Source organism: Peromyscus leucopus, chromosome 12, assembly GCF_004664715.2.
Source record: "Peromyscus leucopus breed LL Stock chromosome 12, UCI_PerLeu_2.1, whole genome shotgun sequence".
NCBI lineage: Eukaryota > Metazoa > Chordata > Mammalia > Rodentia > Cricetidae > Peromyscus > Peromyscus leucopus.
The window spans coordinates 49,123,116-49,133,313 of NC_051073.1; the positions used below are offsets into that span (position 1 = coordinate 49,123,116).

At 38.8% G+C, this 10,198-nt stretch overlaps 1 protein-coding gene across 1 annotated transcript; it reads right to left on the reverse strand.

The window, feature by feature from the left end:
* Nucleotides 1-596: 596 nt before the first annotated feature.
* Nucleotides 597-8,521, reverse strand: LOC114695004 (ATP-dependent RNA helicase TDRD9-like). The gene is given in 4 exon segments (XM_028872142.1): nucleotides 597-918; nucleotides 920-1,469; nucleotides 3,159-3,202; nucleotides 8,409-8,521. Coding segments are annotated over 4 exon segments (1,029 nt in total).
* Between the last annotated feature and the right edge of the window lie 1,677 nt (nucleotides 8,522-10,198).

The following is a 10,198-nucleotide window of genomic DNA, read 5'->3' on the forward strand; positions in this document are numbered from 1 at the left end:
GTGTCTAATGCTTTTATTGTTTCACCAGATATGCCAGTTGCCAGGTCACATCTCTAAGAGGCTTAACTACAAGTCCTAAATATACAAAACTGAAGTTATACCAAAACCACATATTTTTCATGAGAAAAAAGATCAGAAAATGCCACATCGTTTTTAAACACAAACACATACACATATTTGGGGGTAGGGGCGGGTCCATGTGTGCCCCATGGTAAGCCATCAGTCTGGCTCTCTCCTGCACCCCAGGCTAAGCCTGTGACAGGACAGGCATACAAGCACATTCTAGAACCTTGTCTCCTGGGACTGGCTACTTACATTTACCCCCATACATTTAAAGCAGAATAACAACTTTTTCCAAAACAAAATCTTCTTTCAGAACTTTTTCTAAAGTATTTAACATACCATGACCCCATTTCTAGAAAAGACTAGACTTTCCAATTTTTTTCCCACCCAAACAGAAACACCACTCTCCACTCTGAGCAAAGGGGGTGAAATGGAGAAGCATCCCTGGGGTGTGGCAGGAATAGGAGACAGCTGCAGGGGAGACCTCGAGCAGACCTCTGCCGCTGCCCACAGGGCACCTGGGTACTAGCCAATCAGGGGCTGAGCACGAGAGGCCTGTGAAGCTGGTACAGGAAAGTGTTCTTCCCACACCTGCCTTCCCAGTCAGCCTGCTCCATGACCAGCTTTGGATCCACCTGGTTCCACTCATAGGGTTTTTCATGCCATTTCGGAATAATCTTCTCTCGAGGCTTCAACCAACAGAGCAAGGCTAGAAGTTTCTGATGTGCGTTCTCCTGTAACTGCGCAATTCTTTCAGGCCCAAGATACTTGGATCTATTTGGCCCATCACATACTAGCTTGTTGATAGCAGCCCTGAGAATATTAATCTCAACAATGTCCTCCACGTCGAAGCACATCAAAGGCCAGCTCAATGTCGTGCTCTGGCAGTATAGGGGCCTCCGTAGTTGAATTCCATCCCAAACCACAAAGGACGCCAGTATAGCATTTTCCATCACGGTCAACTCTTAACTCCATCACTGGTGCAAACAGCACGCTGAGGAGAGCTGGGAGGCCTGGGATGTAAGGCATCAGGGAGGTCTCTCTCAGGAGCATGGTAGACCCAGTCTCATGAACTGAGAATGACGCTGCAACCAGCATCCTCTGGTGCAGGTCGGCAGGGCTGTCACTGATGACGACAGAGTTGATGCTCTCTTTCTCAATCCACACACATCTGAATTTGGACATTCTGGTCAGACTATGGCACTTCAGTTCATAGGGGTTAAAAGGCCCATGGAGAAGAACCTTGCAGTTTGGAGCGCCCAGCTGATTGGAAGCAAAGCTCTTCAACAGAATCCGAATGAGATGCTTCTCGTCATCCTTCATAGGAGAGGACATAGAAGCATCCAGCATGGTTTCCACCGACTTAGCAAAGAAGCCGTTGAGGACTTCAGAGCTTTGCTGGCCAACTTCTCAGCTGATCTTGTTTTCTCAGACTGGAAGCCCCTGTTTCCTCATATCCGAATGGCTCTCAGCTGAACTGTGCTACTTAAAACCTAAAAGCTTAACCAGTCGAATGCTTAACTAGCCAAATGCTCCTAATTTTTTTTTTTAATATATCTTTTGGCACACTGATACTGTATTTCCTCTCCAAGAGGAAAATGTAGCTAATATTTCCTGTTATTTTGGGATAAACAAATCTTTTTGTTTAAACTTAACTAGTATTTTAAAAATGCTTTTTGATTTGAAAGCCTAGCATAATTGTATAATTATGTAGGAATTTTAATGTATATAATATGTAATTTAACAATATCTTTAAAATTATATATTATATTATATATATGATATGTTATATATAGACACACATATATGTATATATATGCATACACATACATTATATGTATGTATGTATGTATATATATATATATATATATATATATATATATATATATATAGAGAGAGAGAGAGAGAGAGAGAGAGAGAGAGAGTTTTCTGTGTACTCCTGGCTGTACTGGAACTTGCTCTGTAGACAAGGTTGACCCCAAACTCAGAAATCTGCCTGCCTCTGCTGGGATTAAAAGCCTGAGACACCACCACCTGGCTAAAAATAGATTTTTCATTGAAATAGAATTACATCATTTTCTCCCTCCTTTTCTTTCCTCAGACCCATCCCAGGCTCCCCTGGCTCTCAAGTTGATAGCCTTTTAAAAAAAATTTTTAGGGTCTAGAGAGATGGCTCAGTGGTTAACAGCACTGACTGGTCTTCCAGAGGTCTTGAGTTCAATTCCCAGCAACCATATGGTGGCTCACAACCATCCATGAGATCTGGTGCCTTCTTCTGGCCTGCACATACAGGCAGAACATTGTATACATAATGAATAAAATAAACATTAAAAATATTAAAAAACAAACAAACAAACATTCGGCCGGGCGTTGGTGGCACACGCCTTTAATCCCAGCACTTGGGAGGCAGAGCCAGGCGGATCTCTGTGAGTTCGAGGCCAGCCTGGGCTACCAAGTGAGCTCCAGGAAAGGTGCAAAGCTACACAGAGAAACCCTGTCTCGAAAAACAAAAAAAAAAAAAAATTTAGATACATACATATGTATGTGCACAAAAATATATCAATACAATAATCAATACAATATACCACTTCTTTGTTGTTTATGTGTATATGGTTTCAAGGCTCATCATTCTAAATTAGTTCAGTAATCACTCATTATTGGTTCAGCCAATAATGGGGCTCATCTATGGAAGAGACTAAGTTTCCTTCTCCAAGCAGTCATTAATTACTTGTAGTTCTTTGCTCAGGAGTAAGACCCCATGGAAAATTTCCCCTTCCACTTTAACATTGACAGTGATATTATCATTCATTTTTTCATAAATTATCATATATTTGTTCATGCAGCCTTTCTGAAAGAAACTCTTTTACAGCAGATTTCTTGATACTCTGGTTTTTACAGTCTTTCTGTCCCCTCTTTCATGATGTTTCTTGAGCCACAGATGTAGGAGCTGTGATGTAGATATATCCATTGTCTCTGGACTCCCTATAATCTATTAATCTCTGTACTGTGTCTAGATGTGGTTTTCTGTGATGGTCTTTATTGCTGTAAAGGTATAAAGAGAGAGCTCTTTGATGAGGAGAGGAAGCTACACTTACCTGTGGATGTGAGGATAGGATTTAGAATGTAGGAAGGACCTTGGCTGTAATAACAAAGTGGCAGTAAAACTAATCTGTGCTGTGTATAATTTTGCTAGTCAATATATTGTTTGGGGACCAGGAGTATCCAAGTTGGTTCTTAGGTTTACTAACCTCAACATAATGTTATATAACAACCAGGCTCTTATCTGCCAATGAGATTTCACTGTTTGGAAACTAAAGTTTTTCTTAGGGTGTAGGAATCATTTATGATCCCTCACATTGAGAAAAGAGATATTTCAATACATTATCTTTTTCTCCAATTTTTAAGCTTTAAAACAAATTCTGTTTATTTATCTATCTAATTGTGTGTGTGTGTGTGTTTACATCTGTGATACATTAGGTATACAAGTAGAAGCATGGGACAACATGCAGGATTCTTTCTACCACTTATCATGTGGAAAAGATCAAATTTAAATCAGTCAGGCAGGTTTGGTGTCAAGCTCCTTTACTGGTTGAACAATCCACTGGCCATTTTAGTATATCTTGATCTCATATCATGAATTTCTCTATTTCTTTGCTAGAGAAGCATGAAAAAATGATGCAAACTGGTATTTCTTCCTTTTATAGATATTTATATATTCCCTTATATAGGGAAGAGAATAAGCCACAATAGCACAATAGTTTAAAAAGGGAATAGGTTGAAGAAGAAACTCACCAAATAAGATTATTTCTGAGAAGTGACCTAGAAGACTGAGGCTGTATATTTTAGCAGACTAGATAGTGATTCATAGTTTGTTGTGGTTTTGTTGTATTGTTGTTGGTTTTTCTTTTTAAGCTAGTAGTGATCTATTTATCAATGAATGTGTTAGATTACAATACCCAAGCTTCTACTAATTGACAAAATGACTAATGACTAAAAGGGCAAAATGGTATCTGTTACCCAAATAGAATAATCTAGAAGTCATCATTTGAATTTTTACTAATTTATGAAGTACAGAGCATCAGTGGAGTTTAATAGTGGCCCACACTAAAATTTAGCTTGAACATTTAGCTCGTCATCTAACCCACAGATAAAGAAAAACATTACAATAGAATCGTTCTTTAAAATGACAACCAATGAAATCTATTCAAGTAAGGTTCTGTGATATGATTATATATATCTATATATGTATACATATACATATATCTGAATATACTATTTCTTTGTGTGTGTATATGTACTGTGTGTTCATGTGCTTCTGTAGTGTGTATGTGTGTACTATGTGTTCATGTGCTTCTGTGCACTGTGTGTGTGTGTATGCTGTGTGTTCATGTGCTTCTGCGCACTATGTGTGTTTCTGTAGTTTATGTTTGTGTATGTGTGCTTCTTTTTTTATTTAATTTTTTTTCATTTTACATATCAACCACAGTTCCCCCTCCCTTCCCTTCTCCCACTCCCCCCACCTTGCCCCTCTCCACCCCCATCCACTCCTCATAGGGGTAAGGTCTCCCTTGGGGAGTCAACAGAGGCTGGCATACCAAACTGGGGCAGAACCAAGCTCCTACCCCCTGCTTCAAGGCTGAATAAAGCATCCCACCTTAGGGAATAGGCACTAAAAAGCCAGTTCATATACCTGGGATAAGTCGTGATCCCACTGCTTGGGAATCCACAAACAGATTAAGCTGCACAACTGTCACCCACATTTGGAGGGCCTAGTTCAGTCCCATGCAGGCTCCCCAGCCATCAGTCCAGAGTCCATGAGTTCCTACTAGCTCAGTTCAGCTGGCTCTGTGGGTTTCCCCATCATGACCTTGACCCCTCCCCTTGCTTCTATAAGCCCTCCTCCCTCTCTCTCTTCAACTGAACTCTAGGAGCTCTGCCAAGTGCTTGACTGTGGGTCTCTGCATCTGTTTCCATCCTTCACTAGATGTAGAGTCTAGTAGATGACAATTCAGAAAATTAGGAACCAACCTACCTTAAGACCCAGCAATACTACTCTTGGGCATAGACACCCAAAAGATGCTCAACCATACCACAAGGACACTTTCTCAACTATGTTCATAGCACCTGGAAACAATCTAGATGCCTCTCAACTGAAGAATGGATAAAGAAAATGGGGTATCTACACACATGGGGTACTACTCAGCAGTAAAAAACAATCAACAAATTTGTAGGCAAATGGATGTAACTAGAAAAATATCCTGAGCGAGGTAACCTGTGGTGGTATTTTGTTCCCCAAAATATTGTGTACCCTAATAAACTTATCTGGGGACAGAGAACAGAATAGCCACTAGATACTTAGGATAGGTAGTGGTAGCACACGCCTTTAATCCTAGCATTCCAGAGGCAGAAATCCATCTGTTCAAGGATACAGCCAAGCATGGTAACTCATGTCTTTAATCTCAGAAAGTGAACCTTTAATCCCAGGGAGTGATGGTAGAAAGCAGAAAGGTATATAAGGCGTGAGGACCAGAAACTAGAAGCATTTGGCTGGTTAAGCATTTGGCTGGTTAAGCTTTTAGGTTTTGAGCAGCACAGTTCAGCTAAGAACCATTCGGATATGAGGACACAGAGTCTTCCAGTCTGAGGAAACAAGATCATCTGAGAAGTTGGCCAGATGAGGTTAGCTGTGGCTTGTTCTGTCTCTCTGATATCCAGCATTTTACCCCAATAACTGGCCCTGGGTTTGATTTTATTATTAAGACTCTTTAAGATTCCTGCTATAGTAACCCAGATCCAGAATGACAAGCACAGTATGTACTCACTTGTAAGTGGATATTAGGATGCAAAGAGGATAACCGGGTTGCACAAATCACAACCCCAAAGAAGCTAGGTAAAGAGGAGGACCCTAAAAGGGACATGCATGTATCACCCCAGGAAGGGAAAATGGTTAAGATCTCCTAGGTAAACTAGAGGTGGGGGAGATGTTGGGGGATGGGAACATGAGAGATCAAGATGGCCAAGTTGTGGGAAGGATGGAGAGGGAGAGCAATGAAAGAGATATCTTGACAGAGGGAACCATTGTGGGGTTAGGGAGAAACCTGGCACTAAGGAAATCCCCAGGAACCCACAAGGATGACTCCAGCTAAGACTCCTAGCAATGGTGGAGAGGGTGCCTGAACTTACCTTCCCCTGTAGTAAGATTGGTGAATATACTATTTCAAGTGAGTACAAAATGTATCTTTAAAAAATAACTTCTTTCTAAAATTGCTGAATTTTCTGGTAGGTATTCCCCAAGCCGAACAGTTTCCTTGAAGATGTACTACACATCTTAATTTCTTTTTCCAGTCTGAGTTGAACTGTGTAAATAATTTATGGCCACAAATGATAAAATGTACAGTTTCTACATATGACATTTGCTGGTGGCACTAAAATAAAATTTAGCAGAAGAGAGCAGGAATGGATGTCTTTAATAACATTTGACTAACCTCAAAATCAAAGGGAACACATTTTTAGACTAACTTTATTCTGTATTTTTGGAACATATTTAAGCATTTGATTGTATAACGGCATCTCTTGCTTGCTACATCTTTTCTACAGAGTAGAAATAACAGTTATAATGGGAACCCAGAGGCTATAAGAAACTCTGTCTGGTAGAGGTTGGCAGAGGTATGACTGGAGTTCATTACTGAGTGTGAGGTATCTCAGTCAACCTCTCATCACTCGACTTCCCGCCCCAGGACATGCTGTAAATGCTGTGAAACATCCTGTTTGGCTGCCCACTGAGTGCAGAACTGATAGGGTCACAAAGAAGTGTAAGAAAAGAAAGTGAGGAAAAGTTACCTTTGAAGGCAGAGTCTGTCTTCCTACCTGACACTCTATTTGGGGATCTCTCTAGAGAACATGATGACTATTTCTTAATGATTGGTATTTGAAAGATAAACTACCCCAGAGCCTTTACCCATGTGTGTTTGTCAGAAATGATCCAGAGGGAGAAGGGGGCTTCTGAAATGTAAACTATACAACACATACTTCTTAAGATAGTTATTACATGTTTGTGTGTTTGTGTTTAAGGAATGTCTCAAGTCAGCCACCAGGGAAGAGTTCAGAATATGAACTAATAGCCTTCTAAGGGTATTCGGTGCTGCTCATTATTTTCACCATTTCCTTCCCACAAGAAAAGTAAAACCAAAACATTCTGAATAAGGACTACCATCAGAACAAACATGTGCTTTCTGAGACCCCTGAAACAATAGATGAGCTGACAGTGTTCTCTCCAGAAATTCTCCCTCCTGGAATTTGAAAATATGCTAAGTGGATACTTTGGTCCTGTTTTTCTTTGTTCGCTTTTTTTTTTTTTTTTTTTTAAATAGTGAGCTACAAAAACCAAGCTTTCCACCAACCTAAACCATGTCGGACTGCTTCCTATTGTTTCCTTGTTGGAAGAGCAGGGCAGGCACACTGTTCCTATGTTCTCTCTCAGTGGTACCCTGTTTTCTTTGACCTGGAGACCTCCAGCGATAGATCTGTTAGAATGGCATTCTCTGGGTCATCAAGCATGGGTCTTCAAATTTGTTCAGATGTCAGATCTTTGTTGGTGTTTCTCTTGTTCTGTTTTGCTTTCCTCGCTACTGTGGAAGGAACCAGCTGGGCAATGTTGGCTTTATCCAAGTGTGTCATACTGACCATTGAAACACCAAGGTCTGTAAATGTTTATTTTTGAATTCCAGAAGATCTCATAGAATTTTTTCTGTATCTAGGGTACAGATTCGTCACATCTTCTTTTAGAATGTGCACATTGGAGTTTGTGTTATGAATACTATGAAACAAGATGTGGTCCCTTAGTATACAGATAGGATTTTCTTCTACTGATTAAGCATGTTCTAGGATTTCTCCTTTTCTTTTCTTTCTTTTCTTTTTTTTAAAATATGTGGTATAAGAGTGTGCAACAATGTCATAAAAATCCTGGCTACCCAAAATAAAGCTTTTCTGAAACAAGATCAGATGATATTTCCTTTAGGTGCTTGTTATGTCCCAGGAATATATTCAATGGGGAAATTTTTCCTTATTCTTATCTAAACTGTGAAGGGACTCAGTGAGAAGTTCAACAAAGCAGCTTAGAGGAAATGAATTTAAGTGAAGCTTTAACTTTACCATTGTCTTCTATACATATTTTTTTCAAGAGAAAATGTGTTCTTTTTGAGAAAATTATTAAGAGAAACTGGTGTTCCCCATGCTCTCAATATAATATCCTTTCTTCCATCTTGGAAATTTCCAAATAAAGGCAGAAAGAATAGAAATAGTGAACCAATTGATAGAAAACCCTGTCTCTCTAAAGAGAGGCTTACCTAAGATCTCGAAGATCCCTCATACAGAAGGGCATCTTGCTTTCTATGAAAGTAGGTGCTTGTACATCCTCTGCTGTATCCAGGAGGCAGAGGACTTTGTGAATGACTTTCATTGTGTTGTTGGTGAATAATACAACCTGTTCTGACTCTGCTCCTCTGTCGGAGTGGCAAGCATTTCAACACCATTCTGCAAATTACAGAAAATGAGCAAAAAGGAAAAACAGAGACACTGGGTGACACCATCAAAAATCCCTAGGCATTTCAAAATTTTACGTCTGCATGACAGACTGTGTATTTACCTAATTTCACACTTGGATAGTGAATCATTAAACCAGAATGAAAATGGACATTTTGCTTCTCGGGAGTCTCCCTCCCTTTTAAGATGGCCAATCAAAGAGCTGAGTTTTTCATCGCTTAAACAAAGAAAGAGTGTTTGGAAATCATTTTTTCTACATCTCATTTATCCATAGCATTCTAATTAGGCCGTATGAAGCATCAGGAATTTACATATGTACTGAGGAAAACTACTTCCCATTCACCGATTTGACCTTGCTTTGTTGCTTCTTGCTTCCAATTCCATTTTTATTTTCTTATAAAATAAAAAAAAAATCTTGTTACAAATCACTATATTTGAGTCTTTCAGAGTTATTATATATAGCTAAGGTAAACAATTTTTTTTGCCTTTGCAATGTTAGAACAAATATAATCCAGTATATTCTGACAGCATCCTCCTGTGAGTCCTTATTTTGTTTAGCCTTAGGAAAGACATCATTGAATATTATGATTATCATTTTTCACATTAATTAACTGTTCAAATAACTAAAAACATATTGTTATTTAAAATTTAGGTTTGGCAATACCTAATTATCCAAGCATTCAGATAAATTCTGAGATGCTCTAGGATTCTAGTACTAATTGTGAAATGAATTTATTCATTTAAGGTCTAAAAAACCAGCCATCTCAAAATCTTCTAAAAAAAAAAAAAACACAAAGCAACACAATGAATGAAAATCAAAATAATTTACTTGATAATCTAAAAGCATTAGGCAGCTCCTCCTAACACATGGGAGAGCAAAATTGAGGCAGTTGTAGGAAGTCAAGCTCAGTGGATTTCCTTGGTTGTTTCTCAAACTAAATGATTTTAGTGGCATTTTCAAGTCAGATTTTGTTTTGTTCTGTAGTGAAAACACTGTATATGATGGACCATGGAAGGCAAATGTGAACGAACAGAGCCATCATATAGATTAGATTCAAAATGAAGTCACAGGTTCCTGTGTCAAGTCTAGGAAGTTATAATTGAAGAAAAATACATCTAACATATAAATATGTACTCTCCTGGTCAAGCCATTCATACTCAGAACCAGAAACTCTAGGAAATCCTGGTATTGTAGAGACTTTTGAGGTAGATATCTTTAAATCTGTTCCCTTTTTTTTTTATTTCTTGAAAATGATTTTTTCTCACATAATATATACTGATTATGGTATGTATTATGTTAGTGATACTTCCCAGTGCAATTCCTATTTAAGTTCCTAAATTTTTCACTTCTAGAGTTCCCTCAGTTTGGCTCTTCTTTATTGATTCCATTTCCACTTTCAGGTCTTGAGCTTTTTATTCATTTCCTTTCGCTGTTCATTGTTTTCATAAATATTTTTAAGGGATTTCCTCTATCATATTCATAAAGGCTATTTTACAGTCCTCGACTACTTGTGCTCCAGCTAAGTTACAATTCTTAGGTCTCAATATGGTTGCAGAGCACTAACTGAGACATTTTTTTCCTGGCTGCTATTGT